The sequence below is a fragment of the Telopea speciosissima genome, chromosome 10 (genome assembly GCF_018873765.1).
Source record: "Telopea speciosissima isolate NSW1024214 ecotype Mountain lineage chromosome 10, Tspe_v1, whole genome shotgun sequence".
Lineage (NCBI taxonomy): Eukaryota > Viridiplantae > Streptophyta > Magnoliopsida > Proteales > Proteaceae > Telopea > Telopea speciosissima.
The window spans coordinates 8792835-8813966 of NC_057925.1; the positions used below are offsets into that span (position 1 = coordinate 8792835).

General features: G+C 43.2%; 1 protein-coding gene across 2 annotated transcripts; it reads left to right on the plus strand.

Moving 5' to 3' along the window:
* The first annotated feature begins 804 nt into the window (after positions 1 to 804).
* On the plus strand, positions 805 to 20846 carry LOC122641895. Of its 2 annotated transcripts, none has more exons than XM_043835213.1 (4): positions 805 to 1020; positions 18207 to 18562; positions 18669 to 19960; positions 20006 to 20846. In XM_043835213.1, the coding sequence occupies exons 1-4, from the start codon at positions 837 to 839 to the stop codon at positions 20703 to 20705; spliced, it is 2532 nt and encodes an 843-aa protein (XP_043691148.1). In that variant the 5' UTR covers positions 805 to 836; the 3' UTR covers positions 20706 to 20846. The 2 variants fall into 2 exon arrangements, with proteins under 2 accessions (XP_043691148.1, XP_043691150.1); XM_043835215.1 differs by having other exon boundaries at positions 18669 to 19926; positions 19996 to 20846.
* Positions 20847 to 21132: the final 286 nt, after the last annotated feature.

Genomic DNA, 21132 nt, shown 5'->3' on the forward strand with positions numbered 1-21132 from the left:
ATTTTGACTATATTAGGGGAAAACAGACCAACAAGACCGAAAGTGGTGCTAGGAGGAGCACTAAGAGGAATCATACATACAGATATTTGTTGACTATTTCCACACCTTATATGAATGGTTAGAGATATTTTATCTTGTTCATAGATGGCCATATGAGGTTTAAGTAATTATATCTTTTAATTCATAAAGATGAAGCATTAGATGCTTTCATGAACTATAAGGTAGAACTAGAGAAACAAATCAGTAAAGTTATAAAATAGTTAGATCAGATAGAGTTGGTGAGTATTACGGAATGTACCTAGCATCTTGATATAAACTTGGTTTGTTTGCTGTTTTTCTTACAGAGAAAGGTATTCGATGCAGATACATCACAACGGGCGGACTTATTTTAGGGGCAATAAACTTTGGGTTGGGTTATGTATTTGTTGGGCCTTTGATTAAATGAATATTCTTTGTAATGAGCCATCTTAATGGACCTATAATATGGGTAGACTGCAATTAGAACCGGTCCACCAACACAAGATCGAGCATTTATTCGTATTGAAATGGCCGATACCGATGCGGATCCTGCCACAGGACAACCCTGAGTCAATATGGAAATCTAGTCTGGATCAGAACCGGTTCACTCTACAGAATTGACTGAAGAGAAATCCCTACGGAAGCGTCGTGATCCCATCAGCCACGAGATCGCGAAGCCATTATAATATGTTTAATTACTAAATCACCCTATCAAGAAACGAAAAATTACTGCGTTACCCTCCAAGATCTCAATAGAAACGGGAGTACAATCTGTATAAGACTACTGAGGGAGCTTTCATAATCAAACTCGAACAAGGATGGAAACACGGAGCACCTCTCCGTGCTTTTCAACCAATTGGATCGTTGAGCATGGATCTCTTGAGAATAATCTCACTTTTGAGTCTTCCTCTTTTCCAATCGATGAAGCTACTGAAGCTAGTCCGAAAGATTATTTGCTATTGAAGCCTGCTTCACCGGATTCGGGACCTTGCGAAATCAAGAGTACTTTCAAAATCCTTACACAGTTCTTAGTCTTATAACTTAATTTTTCGAATTCAGTTAAGCGAAATTTCAGAATCAATCAATTCCTTCTTTTAGATATAGAATTTGTGTAAATTTACCGTCTATGATGCTATGGATTTCAACCAATTAGAGATTGAAATACTTATTACGAATCCGTGTGAATGGGAGGGGATTAAATCATTCATTCATCGCACTAATGCGTGTGCGTAAGAATTAGCCGGACGCCGATGGTGAGACTGAGTTGTTCATTTTTGTTGATTAGTAGTTGTTTGAGTTCTTATTTTGCTTTTACTAGTTGGATTGAGGGTTGATTGTTATCATCATCTAATCACTGTGGAGCTTTGTTTGACTAGGTTTCGATTGTCATCCTGGTCAAGTGTGCATGTTTATAGGGAACTAGGGATTAGAACCTTTTTTTTTTTGGGGTGTATAAAAATTCATTACCTAAAGGAGAGAGAACAGGGGACCCGAGAAATCGGGAAAGGAGAGAGAATATAAAAAATTACAGCAAACCAAACAAAACCGAATCCTCAAGAGGAGGGGGGATGCAAGAAGGGGGAGGAGAGGCCCCAAGGTGCAACAATATGCCTGTTCCTTGGGGTATCGGTACAAGAAGGAGAGATCAAAGCTAGCTTGTTTTTAATGTCAAAGGAAATGGAGTCCAAAATAAGCTGTGGGGGTCTAGAAGCAGTGGACCATTTCTTGATGTTCCGTTCCATCCAAATCTGGTTGATGGTGGCAGCAAAGGTGAGCTTTTCCATAATGTTGCAAATCGAAGAGCCGGCAAAAGTCATGTCTACCCAGATCCATTATCTTTGGAAAGGTAAGATTTGTCTAGACCGAGGCCAACACTTAGCTAACACCCCTTTCCAAATTGAAGAGGAGAGGGGGCAAGCAAAAAAGAGGTGGTCAGTGTTTTCCATGACATTTGGGCAGAGGCAGCATGAGGGAGAGAGCAATTTGGCGATGGATGAGAATGACTACGTTGGGAGGCAGTTGGCGAATGCATGCCAAACTGTGAAACTGTTGGCAACCTTGGTGATGCAGATCCAAGTTCACGCAGGAAGAAGAAGAGCAGCCTTTGATTTTCGTTGGAGCCTTATTTTATATATTTAGTTTTTATTAGGGTTAAAACAGTCTTTTATTCCCCTCCACGATTTTAGAGGGATGATGTTTTTGTTTATTTGTTTGTTACACTTGTACTCCTAGTTAGAGTATGAGTCTACTGTTTTTATATTGTTTTTATTAGGATTCAGGTTAAGGGAAGTCACTACTCCTAATCGATTAGGATTGGTTTTAGGATTTAGAACTAGGACTCCTAGTTCAAATCTACATATCTTTGTAAGGCCTTTTGGCCCCCCTTTTATTATAAATAGAAGAAATCGTGGCGAGCTCCCCACTCATCGATTAAAAAGAAAAACTTCGATTTCAGATCCGAGTTCGCCTGAGCTTGCTCCTGCTCCCCTCCTGCATCCTTGTGGACTCAAGGTGGTTAAAGGGTGGGTTCTCCTACGACTCCTTGACTTGTGAAGGTCGGAGGTCTTCTTCTATCTTCAAGCGTTGTCGCTCCGCACCTTAACCTGCAACTTATCCATTCCACCCTCAACCCCATTAAACCTGCAACTCCTACTTCAACTAGGATTCCATTATAATTCCAGATCTAGCCATCACCTTCAAACCCTATTCTCAGCCCACCTTCCCTACATCATTCCCCCCACTCGACCTCAGCCCTAGCCTATAATTTCCCCTCTAACCCCTTCATCTCTTCACTCCATTAAACCCTAAAGCACTGTGACCCGATTACGCCCAAAATTGCAGAAATTCAAAACATCTCCTAACCCTAATATCTTTATACCATTAAGACCTCGAAACCTGCCTTTTAAAACCCTATAAACCCCCTTGTCATTACTCAGCCCTAACCCTAAATTTTGCCCTAAAACCCTAGTCTGCCCATTCGGCCAACCCTTAGACAGAACTGGTCCTAAGTGGAAGTTATTTCACCTAGGCTACATCAAATTGGTATCAAAGCCATGGACAAACATGGCAACCCTATTGTTGATCCAACACTACCACCCCAACCTGATTCCCTTTTGCAATCATGGCTATGCTCGCGAGAAGATCTCATGCAGACCGCAAGTTCTTGGTGATCGAATGACAGCCATGGAACAAAAGCAAGCTGCGCCTACTATAAACAACCCTCTATACGTAGAGGAAGATCGGCTACAAGTCCATTCTGAAGTTCATGGCACTCTGGGAAGGAATGAGCACTACAGAGATCATTCCAGACGTGACAGGGACCACAGAGATCAGTCTAGACATGACCGAGGCTACAGGGATCGAAGAAGATGTGATAGGGATGACTACAGAGAAGATAGGGACAGAACTACTGAAGCACCTCGAAGACCTAATTTTGAGGAATATTTGAGATCCTACTTCACTGGAGATGAAGCCGAGCAAGAAGATTTGATACACAGAAGGTCAAGCTTGAAGCGAAAGAGTATGATGGGACTGGTGATCCACAGAAATTCTACGACTGGCTTGCTGCCCTAGATGACTACTTTGATTGGTATGATTTGCCTGAGGATCGAAAGATGAGACTGGCACGCACTAAATTAATTGGTGCTGCTCGAGACTGGTGGCGCAAGACAGAGAGAGATTTGACTCCATCATGGTGGTTGTTGACAGATTCACCAAGATGGCTCACTTCATTCCTTGTCGAAGAACATTTGATGCATCCCACATTGCCAAGCTATTCTTCAAGGAGATTGTTCGCATCCATGGGTTACTCAGTACCATTGTATCCGATCGTGATGTGAAGTTTATGAGTTATTTCTGGAAGACTCTATGGCTGAAGACAAACACCAAGCTCTTGTTCTCTACTGCATTCCACCCCCAGACTGACGGACAGACAGAGGTAGTCAACAGAAGCCTTGGTAATTTGCTGCGGTGTTTGGTCCGAGATTATGAGAAGACATGGCCCTCTATCCTTGACATTGCTGAGTTTGCATACAACAGCTCTGTGAACAGGACCACCGGTCGTACTCCCTTCGAGATTCTTCTTGGGATACAACCCCGCCGCCCGATTGATCTCATTCCCTTACCCCCTCAAGCTCGGGTAAGTGTTGAAGCCGATGAGTTTGTTCGTCATATCACCGAAGTGCATGCAGATGTTCGGCGCAAAATTGCACTCAGTTATGATCACTACAAGTCCACTGCCGACAAGCATCGCCGGTTCGTTGAGTTCAAGCCAGGCGACATGGTCATGGTACGGGTGAATCCAGAGAGACACCAACTGGGTGTCAACACTAAGCTCCATCCAAAGAAGATGGGTCCATACAAGGTGTTGAAACGTATTGGCCCTAATGCTTATGTTCTAGAGTTGCCTGATGATATGGGCATAAGCAATGTTTTCAATGTGGCTGATCTATATCTGTACACGGGGCATCATTCCGATGATGGCGACTCCGAGCACATGTTGCGGCTGCCCCAACTGAAGCCGCCTCCGGAAGATGTGATTGAGGAAGTTCTGGATGATATGCACAAGACGACTCGTCAAGGCGCCGGTTATCACTCTTTCCTTGTCAAGTGGAAAGGTCGCCCACGCCACGACAGCACGTGGATACATGCTGATGATTTCAAGAGGCTCGATCCGGAGTTGTATGATCGCTATATGACATTCACCCATTCATCGGAGATGAATGTTTCTAAGCCGGGGAGAGCTGATGCAGATCCAAGTTCACGCAGGAAGAAGAAGAGCAGCCTTTGATTTTCGTTGGAGCCTTATTTTATATATTTAGTTTTTATTAGGGTTAAAACAGTCTTTTATTCCCCTCCACGATTTTAGAGGGATGATGTTTTTGTTTATTTGTTTGTTACACTTGTACTCCTAGTTAGAGTATGAGTCTACTGTTTTTATATTGTTTTTATTAGGATTCAGGTTAAGGGAAGTCACTACTCCTAATCTGATTAGGATTGGTTTTAGGATTTAGAACTAGGACTCCTAGTTCAAATCTACATATCTTTGTAAGGCCTTTTGGCCCCCCCTTTTATTATAAATAGAAGAAATCGTGGGCAGGCTCCCCCACTACTGATTAAAAAGAAAAACTTCTGATTTCAGATCTGAGTTGCTGCCTTCGAGCTGCTGCTCCTGCTCCCCTGCGAGCTGCATCCTTGTGGACTCAAGGTGGTTAAAGGGTGGGTTCTCCTACGACTCCTTGCACTGTGAAGGTCAGGAGGTCTTCTTCTATCTTCAAGCTGTTGCTGCTCCTGCACCTTAACCCTGCAACTTATCCATTCCACCCTCAACCCCATTAAACCTGCAACTCCTACTTCAACTAGGATTCCATTATAATTCCAGATCTAGCCATCACCTTCAAACCCTATTCTCAGCCCACCTTCCCTACACCATTCCCCCCACTCGACCTCAGCCCTAGCCTATAATTTCCCCTCTAACCCCTTCATCTCTTCACTCCATTAAACCCTAAAGCCTGTGACCCGATTCTGCCCAAAATTGCAGAAATTCAAAACATCTCCTAACCCTAATATCTTTATACCATTAAGACCTCTGAAACCTGCCTTTTAAAACCCTATAAACCCCCTTGTCATTACTCAGCCCTAACCCTAAATTTTGCCCTAAAAACCCTAGTCTGCCCATTCGGCCAACCCTTAGACAGAACTGGTCCTAAGTAGAAGTTATTTCACCTAGGCTACATCACTTGGAGTGCATTGGAAGGCCAGAGCTAATGTATGACTCTGGGGGGATCAAGTGCAGAAGTATGGCCATAGGATGCCAGAGGTCAAGCCATTAGAGAGGTGGAAGAGCTTTCTACACTCTTGGTGGAGATGGCCTCTAGAGCAACAGAGTGAAGCTTCAGGATCTTGCACCAAGCCCAAGAAGCATCCAAGTAGGTTGGGGCTATCCAAATGGAGTTAGAGTGGAGGGGGTCGGAGTAGACCCAATCAACCCAAATACTATGGTGTTTGGAGACCAACTTCCATATCAACTTGATAATACCAGCTGTGTTTACATCTTTGATTCTTCTTAGGCCAAGGTCACCCTCTTTTAGAGAGAGACAAACTGCAGCTAGCTGATGGGGCGAAGAAATTTGGTAGCATCAGAGCCTTTCCATACGAAGGCAGACATGAGAGATTCTAGGTCCTAGATGGTAGATTGAGGGAGCACAAAGCAGCCGGACCAATAGATGTAGCAAGACTAAAGAACTGATTTGATGAGCACTAATTGGCCAACATAAGACAGGATTGGAGTATCTTATGAATGATATCGAGCATGGGGGTGCAGTGATGGGCATACAACCTAGTCGGAATCAGGGGGAGACCCAAGTATTTGACTGGAAGTTGCCCAATGGAGAAGCCAGTCACTTGAGAAAATAATGCTTTGTCAACCTCCAAAACGCCTTCCAAGAACAAAATAGATTTCCTCGGGTTGATGCGGAGCCCTGATAAATCCTCAAAAGCCTGGAGACAGGACATGATTGTCTCAAGGGAGACAAGGGAGGCTTTGGAGAAGATCATAAGGTCATCAACAAAAGCCAGGTGGGTAAGCTTGAGAGCCTTACACTTTGAGATTGGGGATTTGAGCTGCTGGTCCGTGCAAAGCTGGAGGCTAGGACTTCAAGGACTAGGGTAAATAGGTAAGGGGATAAAGGACAGCCCTGTCAAATTCCTACCAATGAGGGAAAGTAGCCTGCTGGACTGCCATTAACCAAAACTGAGAATTGGGGAGTGGAGATACATTGGTGGATCCAGTTGATGAAGGGGTGGGGAACCCCATCTTGGTCATGACCTTTGAGATGAGGTCCCAATGTCAGGAGTCAAAGGCTTTATGAATGTCAATCTTGATGATAGCTGAAGGGGAGTGAGCTTTTCTATCAAATCCTCTGACTATCTCATGACAAAGGAGAATGCTGTCAGCAATGTTTCTACCAGCAATGGAGGTGGACTGATTGTGACAAACAAGAGAGTCAATAATCAATTTCAACCTATTAGCAAGAATCTTGGCTATGAACTTGTACAGGAGATTGCAAAGAGATATAGACCTAAAGTCTGGCGTAGTGGAAGCGCCTTCTTTCTTTGTAATGAGACAAATGAAAGTATAATTTATACCCTTGATCTGGCTTGGATTGAAAAAGAAACTCTTTATAGCCTGGATAAAGGTCATTCTTGATGATATCCCAAGAGGTGAAGAAGAATCCCATACTAAAACTATTCGGACCGGGGGGCTTGTTGGCTTTGTGAGATCGGACCACAACAATGATTTCATATTCAGAGGGGATGGCCTGAAGGGAGCTGATCCAATGAGGAGAAACAAACTTGTTGAGCAGATTGTTCGGTATGGAGCCAGAAGTAGTCAAAGGAGGTTTGAACAGATCTTTATAGTAGTTCACAGCCTCCTTTTTAATGCCGTCTACCGTGTGAAAAGAAGTGTCATCTGAAGTCACCAACATGGGAATGGAGTTGGTGTTAATCCTGGACTTCAAGGACCTATGAAAGTAAGCTTAATTCGAGTCTCCAAGCTCTAACCACTTTATCCTAGCCTTCTGTCTCAGAAAACTTTCTTCTTGGGAGAGCAGAGAGGCAAGAACCAAACTAAGATCTTTTTCTTCATCCGCTAAAGAAGCATTGCGGATGTCCAACTGAAGTCTCGATTGAACGTCCGATAATTTGGCATTGCAATCAGAGACCTGCAAAGAAATATTTCCAAAGGTACTGGAGTTCCAAGCTTTAAGAGCACATTTCACATTCTTGAACCTTTTGGCAAAGACAATGAGAGGGGTAGGAAAAGGTTGGACAGGCTTGTCCCAAGCTTCTTTAACAATGGAGAGAAAGTCAGGGTGGGATGACCACATGTCAAAGAATTTAAATGGTTTTGGGACAAAGGAGGTATAAGGCTGAATGAGAAGAGATATGGGGCAGTGGTCAGAGATACCCAGGTTGTCAAAAGTTGCATGGGAGGAAGGGAAGGAGGACTGCCATGCTTCATTGACCTGTCATGTTTACAAGCTATCTGAGCATCACTGCTTTTTCTGTTGTGCCAAGTGAAGGGGGCAGCCAGACCATCTCAAATCATCAACTCCAATATCATCAATGCATTCATTGAAAGCTTCAATTAAAGCCAAGTCAATTCTATCACCTCCAGCTTTTTCGTGACTGTAGCGGATGACATTGAAATCGCCCCCTAAGCCCCATGGGAGAGAGCCTACTTGATTTGTGTAGAAAACCTAGGACCTGTAACCAGTAACTTTAGAGAGGAGAAAAGAGAGAAGAGAAGATGGAAGTTGTAATGCTTGAATGCTTGAGTGTCATAATCGATCACCCAACCCCTTTATTTATAGTAAACAGAATTACACCTTATTCCTAGTCTAATTAGGAATGAAACTTACTCCTAATCAAAGTAGGAATGACTCCTAATCAAAATAGGAATGACTCCCTTACCTATTCCTATTAGGAATTCCCATTATAACTAGGAATACCAAAATAATATAAGAAGAATAAAATTACCCCAAAAAAGACCAGAATACCCCCACGGTATTCCGGAGTACATATTCCAACACTCCCCCTCAAGCTGGATTATACAAATAAGTAAAGAAAGAAGATCCAGCTTGTACTAAAGAAAAAAAGAACTCCATAATAATGCTAACACTCCCCCTCAAGTTGGCGCATACAAGGTACTAATGCCCAACTTGAACAAAATAGGAAAATAATAAGGTGCAGCAGAATCCAGCTTGACATATGAATGCAGGTCCCAAATAAACCTTCAAGAACTTAAAAAAAAATAGATCTTCAAAACTTGGACAGATATGATCAGCAAATCGGGACTGGAATGTCTTCCAAAAAAGGCAGCTTTCAACGATCTTCAATAGCTATCCAGTGATGAATCTCAGATTGTCATAATGACATAAAATCTTGAAGTTAAATAAGGAGAGCAGCAAGCAGCGAAAACAAACTGAATCAGGCAGCGGAAAAAATATTGTATCAACCCAACTGAAAGTCCTCAAATAGGCAACAACCAAATAGCTTCAATACTCTTCAATACTTCAATCTCCCCCTTACGGCAAACTCAACCAAATAACAAAGGATACCCAATAGCAATGGTGGAAAACACTGATCTTCTATGTTTTGCACTAATGTTCCTGCAAGTTCTGCAATGTCTGCAGGTGTACTGTACATAATCCCCCCCTCACGTGTGGTACACGTGGACATAACAGAGATGATGTAAGGTGTAATGGCAAAAACATAACTTTCCAGAATTTTCCAAAGGTGCTATGGGTAAGTAAAAAGGAACGAATGGCAAAATTGTAATGTACCAAAAGTTTCCAAACGTGTTATGGGTAAATATCAAAGGTATGGGATATGAAGGGAATTAGATTTATTGAAAGGGAACGGTGTTGGAAAAAGAAAAAAGGATGGCATGGCTGTAATTTGGTGAAAATCCACTTTTAAATACAATCCAAGCCAAAGGGCAAACTGGTAATAAATCAGAATTTTCAAGGGTCAATTGAATAGTCAAATAGGGGAATGTATGAAAAAATAATGGCAGTTCCGTAAATAATCAGAATTTTGTGAGGACTTTTTGGTAAAAAAAAAGCAATGGGATGCAATGAGTAAAATAGATGGGCTAGAATCCAAATAAACACCCAACCAATATAAAAGCCCAACAAGAGCTTGAGTAAAGAGGATGAGCCCGAACAGATTTTAGAGAAAGAGATGCCCAAAATGGGCTGGTTTGAAATACAGGCCCAACCAAAAACAAGAAAAGACCCATTTGAAAAAGCCAATAAGAGGGTGGCCCGGCCCATTTTAAAAAGGAAATTAGAGGGTGTAATTTAGATGAAATCCAAGTAAAGCAAACGCAAGGCCAAGAGTAAACTTGTAATTAAATTGGGAAGATTGGGTAATAGTAAACTGTAGGGGCAAACCTGGGAAGTAGGATTTAAAAAAGGATAAAATTCTGTCACGCAACATTGGAATTCATGAGGATATTGATTGAATTAGACATAAAGGCAGGGGCATATTTGAAAACCAGGAAATAAAATAAAGCATAAAATCGTGGAAATACCGTCATCTTCAAGACTTCAACCATGATCCACGATTCTCAGCAGTAAGGAGTTGAGAGTGGACGAGGGTAACAAGATGATTCCATCAGCTCCTTCCTCGAGACGCAACCAAAGGTGCAAACAGTGGCAGTCGAGAAAGGAATTGTTGAGGCAGAAACCAGAGAAAAGACAGCGGCAAAGTGGAAGGACGAAGCAGAGAATACAGCAGTCGACACCATGAACCATGAAATTCCAGGGAAAAGCCATGAGGCGGTAACTAAAATAGCAGCCAAGACGGTTCCATGTACGAAAACAGCAATAAAATCATCAATATGGTAGAACTGCATATCTTCGTCTTCGATCAAATAGTTGCAGCAAAGATAAAATAAAACCAGCAGAGGAGTGAATCCCAGAAATCAAATAGTTGCAGCCGGGGTGTCTCAGCAGCAGAATAAGTCCAGAAATCGGTCAGCAGTAGGAGGTATGATATTCATACACAATCGTCATCGAAACAATACAAAACCCTAGTTCTTCTTCTTCTATGAACTAGGGTTTCTTCTTCAACTTAGAAATAAAAAACGACTCTCAAAACAGCAATTACAGAGAGAATCCGGTACTTAGTTACTGCTCTGATACCATGTAGAAAACCTAAGACCTGTAACCAGTAACTTTAGAGAGGAGAAAAGAGAGAAGAGAAGATGGAAGTTGTAATGCTTGAATGCTTAAGTGTCATAATCGATCACCCAGCCCCTTTATTTATAGTAAACAGAATTACACCTTATTCCTAGTCTAATTAGGAATGAAACTTACTCCTAATCAAAGTAGGAATGACTCCTAATCAAAATAGGAATGACTCCCTTACCTATTCCTATTAGGAATTCCCATTATAACTAGGAATACCAAAATAATATAAGAAGAATAAAATTACCCCAAAAAAGACCAGAATACCCCCACGGTATTCCGGAGTACATATTCCAACAATTTGCAACGGAGCGAAGATCAGACCAAAGACAATTGTGCTCGGAGGGGATGTTGGAAGCATAAGTGGCGGTAAAGAAGAAGGTGGAATTACCAAGGGTGGTTGCAATGCTGAAGTGGAGGAATTGGGAGGAGAAGAGGGTAGGTTGAATTTTTTAGGGGTCCAATTGAAACCAGATTCTGCCACCATGGTGATGAGAGTAGTTTGTAATTAGGGACCAGCTAGGAGCAATGCATGCAAGCAATATGGGCAGCATTTGATTCTTGAGCTCAGGTTTCAATGAGGCAGCAAAAACTAGAGTGAAAGAGTTTGATATGAGAGTGAATCTCAAAGTGCTTTGAGTGGGAGTTGAGACCCTTGGAGTTCCAAATGAGACCATGGTTCATTGAGGAAAGAGAGGAGTAGGCAGTGAACGTCTTGAGAGGACGGATTACATTTGCACGAAAGTGGGAGGCACTGTGATGTTGTCGCAGATAAGAACGAGGATGCATCTGGGGGGGGGGGGGGGAGGTGGGGGGCGGAGAAATGGTTGGGGAGCAGGGGTGGGTGGCAGGAGAACCAGGGGGGACGGGTGGAGAAGATGAAGAGAGAAGAGGGTTGTGGGTTGGGTCTTGGGTCAAGTCTGAGGTCAAGGCAGGGAATAGCGCGTGGGTGGGCTCAAAAGGGTTAGGTTCTAATTGGTTTTGGGGGTCAGGGTGAGCCCAGAACCAGAGGGAAGTGGAGTGCAATGTGGGTTAGGTGGGATTGAGGGAGTGGGCCCTATCGAGAGGGGAGGACATGTTGTAAGGTTCAACGAGGGAGTAATTAGGATTGAAGCTTCGATTGAAAGCTGAGTGGGCCCCAGTCAAAGACATGATGGCGGAAAGGGTAAAATGTAAGGAAGGGTTTGGTGAAGAGGGTTGACTTGATGAGAAAAGGAGGAGCTAGGGGTTCTTGAGGATTAGGGGTTAGAGGAAGATCTTCGCATGGCAGGAGCGGGAGATCTCGACGGAGGGCGACAGGTCGAGGTAGGGGGCTGCAAAGGGTTGGGATCAGAAGAAGCTGCTTCAGGAAGGGCGACAGGGCCAATTGCGTCGGTTTGTTGCAGGCCAATTGCGTTAGTCTATTGCAGGCAGTTGAAGGGGTTCATACTGATAGGTAACTCAGAGCCTTGGGCAACTGGAAGAGACCAGTGGATACTAGAGTACCCTCTCGGTGAACCTGAAGTAGGCTGCTCTTGGAGGCGTTGACGGTGACAGTGACGGTGGCAAGTCCTTGTTCGGCCACGACTGAATGGACTGAGAGGAGCTGGGGTGGTGGCGGCAAGTTGAGCGGGCGATGGGTTGTTGATGGAGAGGTGGGGTAGGGAATTAGTGGTGGTGGAAGAAGGGCTAGGGTAAAGAGAGTCGATTGGGCAAGCATCGACTTCTTCTCCGGTAGCAGTGGGGTTGGGCTGGCAAAGGGATGAGTCATGGCCAAAGGTTTTACAAACCAAACAATGGGGCAGAGACCATTCATAGGACACCGCTTGCAAAAATGAGTGATTGTCATCGTCAATCATTGTGATACCCGATGGAAGTGCTTCACTTGCAGGGACGTCGACACAAATGCGAGCATAGGCGAGTCTATCTTTTCTGCTGGTTCTGGCATTAGAGTGTAGGGGAGTACCAAGAATTGAGCTTACAAGACTAAGACCTTCAGTGCACCAGTAGTGGAGAGGGAGGCCAGGTAGAGAGATCTAGAGAGGGATGGAGGAGTGATTGACTCTTTGAAGTTGAAGATGATGAGTCCATTGCCCGCAAGAAGATCGACTTTCGTCCCACATGCCACATACCTCCTTCTAGTGCTCAGGTTTTGTCATGGGAGTCGGTGAACTTGAAGATGAAGAAGCCATTCCCCATCGGGTATGTCTCGAAAGACCTTAACTTCTCCATTGTTTGGATAGGGATAGCTTAACTAAGTGGAATGGGGGTGTCTACTTCCAATGAAGTGACCATCTACTTTCTCATCTAGCAGAAGAAGCAGCAGGGGCATGGTTGAAAAGGGAATTCCATACAATGCGAGGGGGAGGGGAGGAAGGGACAGAGGATGTAGAGGGAGGGTGGGAGGGGGAAGGTGTAGGTGAGTTGAGCGGAGAGACCTGGCCAGAGAATCTGGCCATGGGAGGCAGAGATGGTGGGACAGGAAAGGGTCAGGGGCCAACATAAGGATTAAAACATTATAGTGCCTCTAAAAAGGTGCAAGGTTCTCCATAAATAAGTGCAAGGCGCCTAGTCCCCTAGAGCCTGGACGCCTAGGTGATGCCTTGACAACTATGAACGGAAACAATTGACGCACAATGGCCATCGGAAGAAATGCCTGAAGTGGAAGGAGATGAGTCAAAGGACTGTGGCAAGGTAGTGGCAGAAGCAACACTGACAAATGACGTTGATGAAGATGAGGTCTTGAGCTGGGACCATAGTTGTCCAGGCGTCGCCTGGGCGCCTTGGTCGCTATATTGGTGTCGACTTGCTTTTGGATCCTCTCTAGCACCTTACGTCGCCTAGCCGTCGTGACAACTATGGCCGGAATATCAGACGACGCAGGGTGAGTAGCTCATCGAAGGAGAGAGAGGAATCTGTAGAAGCATCATTAGTGGTAGAGTGATGGGCAGCATCACCAGTGGAACGACCTTGCTCAAAACCGCGAGAAAGTGGAGGATGCCCATGTAACTTCCAACATTTGTCTTTGGTATGGCGTTCTTTCCCACAAAAATCTCACTTCACAGGAGCTTTCTCAGGGACAGAATTATCATTACCACAAATAACATTCCCATGGAAAGAGTTCCCATGAGATGGAGTGCTCAAGCCAGTGTAAAGAGCTGAACGTTCCATGGGCACAAGATGGACCATAGCAGTACTGCAGCTGTCCTCGGATTGTACCATAGCATAAGCCTGCGCAAGAGTGGTAAAATGATCCCGATTAAGGACATGAGCCCTAATCTGATCAAATTCCATATTCAGACCAGCAAGAAAGTTGTACACACGAAGCCTATCTTCCGACTTTCGAAACACAACAGTGTCTGTATCACAAGTAGCAGAAAAATTCCCATAAAAATTCAATGTCTGCCACAGACCTCGCATAGCAGAGTAATACTGGGACAGAGATAGGTCTTTTTGCTGCATGTTATGGATCTTCATCCAGAGTTCATAGCATTCGCATCATTACCAACCTGGAAATAGGTTTCCTTTGCAGCCTTCCAAATTTTTGGAGCAGTGTCAAGGAGAAGATACCCCTAGGCAATGGTAGGATCCATAGAGTTGAGGAGATACGACATAACAAGACTTCATTAATCTCCCATTGATTTGAGAAGGACCAGCAGCAGCAGGCTTCACAGAATCCCCTGTAAGGTGGCCAGCCAGACCATGGGAACCCTCAACAAGAGAACATGAGCGAGACCACATCAGATAGTTACTCCCATCGAGTTTGACGAAGCTCATAGGGAACAATGGAAAGTCGCGTTCATGCTGTAGGACTACTCCTTCCTGTCCAGTAGATGTAGTCGACATGTTTGACATAGCTGCTGATCACAGAGAGATGGGTAACAACGAAAGGACTTCTACCACATAAAAATCTCCAAAGAAAACAATGGGAGATTTAGATCATAAGAATGGAGAGATCCCTTGGTGGGAAAGAGATCACCACCAAGGGAAAAGAAGAAAGAAGGGCAAGGCAGAAGTGGTGGTTAGCGGCGGTGGTGGCCGAAGAAAGTAGTGGTGGTGGCTGGCGGTAAAACCGAGAGAGGCGGCAGTTGTGGTGACTGGCAGTGCCTGGCGGTGAAACCGAGAGAGAGCGAGAGAGAGAGAGAGAGAGAGGGTGGTGGCGGTGAAACTGAGAGACGCAAGAGAGAGAGAGGCGCAAGAGAGGGAGAGGTGGTGGCGGTGAGTTTAGGGTTTCATGGGTAAGCACATTAGGGTTTGAATCCCAATGTCGATTCTCACTCTGATACGGTGATACCACGATGGATTTGGGGAATGGAACTTATGTCAATGAGACACAAGCCCTCTTTATTTATAATAAATCTTATGAAGTTCAAGTTACAAATATACCCTTAGGGCAACACCAACTAAACCCTAATGGACAAATATACCCTTGTACCCATATTACACCAGTTTGATAGTCCAAAACTACTCAGAAAACAGGGTACTGCCCAGCTACTAAATGAACAGAAGACTGACCTGAAGATTCAAGAAATCTAGGAGATGATTAAGTAGAACAGAACTAGGAAATCAATATCTTGAATCACCAGCCTATCCTGGGAGGAATTGTCAGCATAACCATCATAGTTGTCACGGTGACAAGGCGATACACCCCCTAGGCAATGCTTGGGTGACAGTCAGCAGTTTCACCTCTTCAGTTCTTTTCTTCTCCCCTTCTTTTATTTTTTGATAAGTTAGTGTACCTAAACTATGTACATATACACCAATCAAAAATGCCTCGTCACCTAGGCGATGACTTAACAACTATGATAACCTTACACAACGATCAAGTCGATATGCCTTCAAACCATAACCATAAAATTAATTCCAATCAAAACATACTAAGGATGGGGGTATGTGCCTAACTCAACTCATAGAAAGACTCCTAATCACTCTCTCACATTGAACTGACTAAATAGACTCGAAAGAGAACATTTAAACAGCTATTAAGTATCATAATCTAACTCAAATGCTTATAGCTTAAAAGATAAAACATCTAACTACGAATCTCATGCTCAGACTTCTCCCCTACCACCTTGTGAGCTTATATTATAGGCCCAGTTCAATACAGCCCAAAGCCCACAACTGACAGAACCATCCAAGACCGAAAATAAGGTCCTCCTAGGCCCAGTCGGGCAGTCTGATCTGTATCACCATGACAAAATCAGAGGCCTTCCGAAAGACTAAAAAACTAGGGTTTTTTACAAATGCCCCCCCTGAAAATTCCTATTTGTCCAAATGCACCCCTACAACTTTTCAAATTGCAAACTCCCCCTACTTTCAAAATACTGTAACACTTTGGTCCAGTCAGTTAGTTGGGAGGGTAGACATTAGTTTCAGAGAATCTAATGACCAAAATGCCCTTGTGACAAAAACCCACCAAAATTAAAGAGTAAAGTGACCAAATTACCCTCATCTTCCCCAAATCGTTTAGGGTTGGAAACTGAAAATCAAACCCTAAATCTTACCCAAAAAAAAAGAAAGAAAATCAAACCCTAAACCATTTCTTCTTGTTCAGCTTCAAGTAACAGAAGAGAAGTTCTTCCATAAAATCCCAATCTACGGTTTCATATTGGCTCAATCGAGCTTCAACCATCTCCTCCATGGATTGTCTGAAATCCTCATAGGGATCTCTTGTGTACGTGAGCACTGCAATGCTGTCATCAGGGAGGTTCAGACTTCAGATCGATACTCTGTATCTTAGGAAAACCTACCATGGCCTAAACTTTTCTAAAAACACAAATGTTTGGTGTTTCTACTTACGAATCGCCGTGTGGTGGGTATCCCCACCACCCATTCCTTTCCTCTGCTGAAAAATAGGGAACAAATTAAGTGTACTTGAAATCCTTTCTTAGCGAAGACACAGACAGAGAGGGAAAGAGAGAGAGGAGTTCAAACCTGCCAAAAGATCGTACTCTTTCCCTGGTACTTTCTCTGTCTTTATCTGCGCCCAAATTGATTGAGTTTGAACTTTGAAGGATACATGCAAACTTTAGTTGACAGAAATAGATAGTTTCAGCAATATTGGAAAGAAGACCCACAAGGACACAAGCCCTTCTCAGCAAATGAAGAAGCAATAAGTCCTTTTTCCCTTTTTCCCCTGGATATGAGCTTCAATGAAGAAGAATACACCCAGGGAACAAAAAAATTTCGGTATTTTCTTAAAACAAAAGGAATTGTAGAGAGGAAAAGAGAGAGTAATCCATTGATTTTAGGATTCATCTTCCCCAAATGGTTTAGGGTTTGATTTTCAATTTCAAACCCTAAACGATTTGGGGAAGATGAGGGCAATTTGGTCACTTTACTCTTTAATTTTGGTGGGTTTTTGTCACAAGGGCATTTTGGTCATTAGATTCTGTGAAACTAACGTCTAACCTCCCAAACTAATGGACTGGACCAAAGTGTTACACTGTTTTGAAAGTAGGGGGGAGTTTGCAATTTGAAAAGTTGTAGGGGTGCATTTGGACAAAATGGGCATTTTCAGGGGGGAATTTGTAAAAACCCAAAAAACTATGGACAGCACTATCCAATGGTTGGATTGTTTGAAGAATCTGGATCATGTCTTATGGACAGGTGCACTATAATTTGATTTTCAGTTCAAAAGTGCTTGCCATGTGTCGCATCTGGACTGTTTGAACTGTGGACCAGTTTGTCCAACTGTTAGTGCCAACCACTGGTCCTGATTGATTTAGGCCCCAGTCTGCTTTTAATAACATTGATTTGTCTTTTCTCCGTATATGCTTGTGGTATAAATTGAATGGACTGGCGAGGTATCCCAGACAGCTTTGGTTGTATAGTACTATTCCAAACACTGTATTTTACAACGAAAAAACTGGGTACATTTTTCATCTTCAAGTGGAATTGTCATTTTTTTTTGGGTAATGCAGCCTTTGAGCTCTCTCTCTCTCTCCCACTCTGCATCTCGCTGTCCTTTTTTCAAAGAGAGGGAAAAAAAGAAAAAAGAAAAAGAAAAAACGACAGGCTTGAGGGAGGGGATTCAGCAAACGTTATTAAAATGGATGATAGAATTGAGGGACGAAACTTGGTATTATGCTCATATAACAAAGCTATTCAACACCTAGCATCTCACTTGCACGTAGAGTTTCATTGTCAACCAAGAAATGCAAATTAGAGTGGCAGACAAATTGGCCAGAAAAGGGGTGGTTGGGCTCCGAATTTATTTCGAGGATTCCTGTTGTGCTATGCATTCCTATTGATGTGTCACTAACCTATGTGCTTCGATAGGAAAGATGAATCTTTGATGCATTTTGATCTTTAATTGTTCTTTTTATATGGTTCAAAGAGGAGATGAATCTTTAACGCATTTTGATTTTTAGTTGATCTTTTGTAATTCAAAGCGGAAGCTGAATCTTGCTCAGTAAACTTGTAACTGATCAAAAATCTTTTGGACTGTAGTTAGTTTCGGCCAAAAACATGAAATCCGGCAGGTCTATGTGAGGAGTACTGCTCGAGTATATGAGATATACTATGCGCCCTACCTGCAGAGTGGTGATGAATATCTCTGCACTGTACGTTGTGGCATTGTCACTAAGGAGGATGAAAGTTGCCATGCCAGTGAAAATGGGGAAGCTATAATCGCAAAGCCAATGGGTTCTACTGAAAAGCTTATTGAAGAGAAGGCTAAGAGTGAAGTTACTAATAGCTCCAATGAAGATGATTGGGTAGACGTGAAGGTACCGGATTGTCCCTCACTTGATGGCAAAACCAATTTTCAGTCAAAAGGAACAGGACACTTGGGAAGAACCATTCAGGTATTAATTCTTTAACAAAATCTGATTTTTCTCAGATAAATTTATTTCCTGTTACTCTTTTTGAATATTGTACCCTGTTCTGTTTCTGATTGATGAAATATTGCAGGATATGTATGAGGCTACAGCAGAGATTAGTGATGGAAGCCCTTGCATATCCATTACACTGCGCTTGCTCTCACTTCAGACCAAGGGATCTGTCCATGTGGAGGAGATCTATGTATTTGCTGATCCTGTTGAATCCACTGATTCAGACCAAGCGGTGGGGCCAGTGGACGATTCGACCAGAAGTTCTTTAGTGGCTATGCTTGTTCCTACTCTTCTGCAACTGTCTAAAAGTGGGAGTGGCAAAATGCAGGATAGGCGTGTCTCTGATATCAGGGATGGTGTGCTGAAGACAACGGAGTTAAGCAGTGGTTCAATAGGGAATACAGTACAACAGGGAGAGAAGTCCAGCAGTGCTGCTCAATTAGAAATGAAGATTCAAGAAGTGACCCAGGCCAATGCAGAATCCATGAAGTCAAATTCCAGCATGGGTGGTCAGCAGGAGGTGAAAATACAGGAAGATATCCATTTCACACAGTTAGAGTCTGGGACTCAGGTGCTGGGTACGGGGCAGAAATATGATTCTGTCACTGTAGAAAATGGTTCAACTTGCAGCCGTCTCGATAGAGTCTTGGATCAGCTGGTTTGCCGAATCGAGAGATTAGAAATGGTGTGTTCAAGATTCGAAGAAAACATGCTGAAGCCCCTTGCTGGAATTGAAACGAGACTTGGGCGACTGGAGCAGCAACTGGAGGTATTTACAATGAGATCCCAGCCGTCTAGATTATACTCATGCACAAGGATTGCCGCTCCTGAATTTTCATGCACTGAATCCGAGTCCAACTCCTTTTATAATGATGGACATGAAAACCGAGGTAGTGAGGGACTGGAAATAGCTAAGGACGATAGTCATTTTGATAAACCATCGTCTGCCACAGATGTTGCACCTGTTTCAGTGGATGTATCTCAGTTCCCAGGTCTGGTAATTACTGCACCGGAATTTTCAAATGCTGATGATGAAGAGGATGATGGTGATAATCTCTGTGATGGTAAGAACAGTAATGAGGATTTTGAGTCTGCAAGGAAGGATCTCCCCATAAATAAACGGGTTATTTCCATTGATGATGCTTTAGCTTCAGCACTTTCGGGGTTCTTATCTTCAGCCGCAGTTCAACCTCCACAATATACCCAGACTTTGGTCATCAAGGCTCCTGATTTTACTAATGAAGAGGATGGGAATGATGAAAAATTGGAGTCCCCGGTCATTTCATGTGAAAGAGGTGCAGATCCTGCTTTCTTTGTTGGCGAAGAAATTGGAATAGAGGATGTGAAAGATTCAGCTTCTCCCTGCATCACCACCTCTTTAGTGCAAGCTATGGAGTTCCCCAATCATGATGTGACCAAGACAACAGCCGAAGGACCTCTCGGACAAGATGAGCCATATGAAGATGGGACAGAAAGTAACATTACTATTGTTGGAAATGGGCTTGACACACAAACAAAAAGTGGAGATGAAAGCAGAAGAGGGAAGTCTGGAGAAGGTTGTCCAACAGACCAGCTTCACAAGCAAGGGTATGAAGACCATGACCCCTTACTTAATTTTACTTTCCTTGGTGACCAGTCTCCCACAAATCAGACTGATGATGGCTCAATACATATTGTGGAAGGGGCCGATGCTAAGAACAACCTTTTCATAGAACACAATGATGATCAAAGTCTTGATTCTACTACTGAAGGAGCCATTCCGTGCATGGATTCAATCACTGTTAGAGAGGTCCAAGGTGCAGAATTAAGCAATAGTGTGTTGCAGAACATTCTTGATCATACATATATTCCAGTAGATTTCAACCTTCCACTCTTGGAAGTAGAATTTATTCCACTAGTAAACTGGAATGCTAGGTCCCCTCTTGAAGCCCTTCTAAATGACACACCAGCAACCGAAGCAGAAGTTTCTTGTGTCAGAGATGAAGATATTGAAGTGACAGAACTTCCTCCTGACATTCCAGATGATTTTATAGTGAAAGATGTTCCTTCAAACACGGAAGATGAAGTACCACTAACATGCAGCGATAAGGAGCTGCCATTCACAAGCCTCATATAAGGATGGAAATTGGTTTCCAGTAGTGTTTTGTAATTAAGGATAGAAGATACCAATGACCATTTTAATTATGGGTTCTAATTTTCTGTTAACGTAACTGAAAAACCTTACAGATGTGTATATAAATGTTCAAGGCTGTTTCTTGATCTGTTACATTCTTTTCTTTTCTTTCTTTCTTTATTTCTTTATTAAAAATCAAAATTTCATTGATAGAAAGAATGGCTTCTCATGCAAAACAAGGTTGGCAAGTCTATGTCCTATTTGTACCAAAACCTGAGATCTCCTTTACTTGCGTTTTTTCATGTACTGCGTTAAACTCACAATGTAGCACCTATATTATATTTTGGGCGCACATTCTCCGTACGGGAGCAAACGCATCTGAGTGCAGGCTGTGCCCAGACACATACACAGGGTGGGGGATAGGCCGGGT

Coding starts and splice junctions, on each gene's coding strand:
- LOC122641895 (XM_043835213.1), top strand. CDS start 837: ATGGAAACACGGAGCACCTCTCCGTGCTTTTCAACCAATTGGATCGTT. Junction 1,021..18,206: donor GGGACCTTGCGAAATCAAGA/GTACTTTCAAAA, acceptor TTTGGACTGTAG/TTAGTTTCGGCCAAAAACAT. Junction 19,961..20,005: donor TCAGCTTCTCCCTGCATCAC/CACCTCTTTAGT, acceptor TCATGATGTGAC/CAAGACAACAGCCGAAGGAC.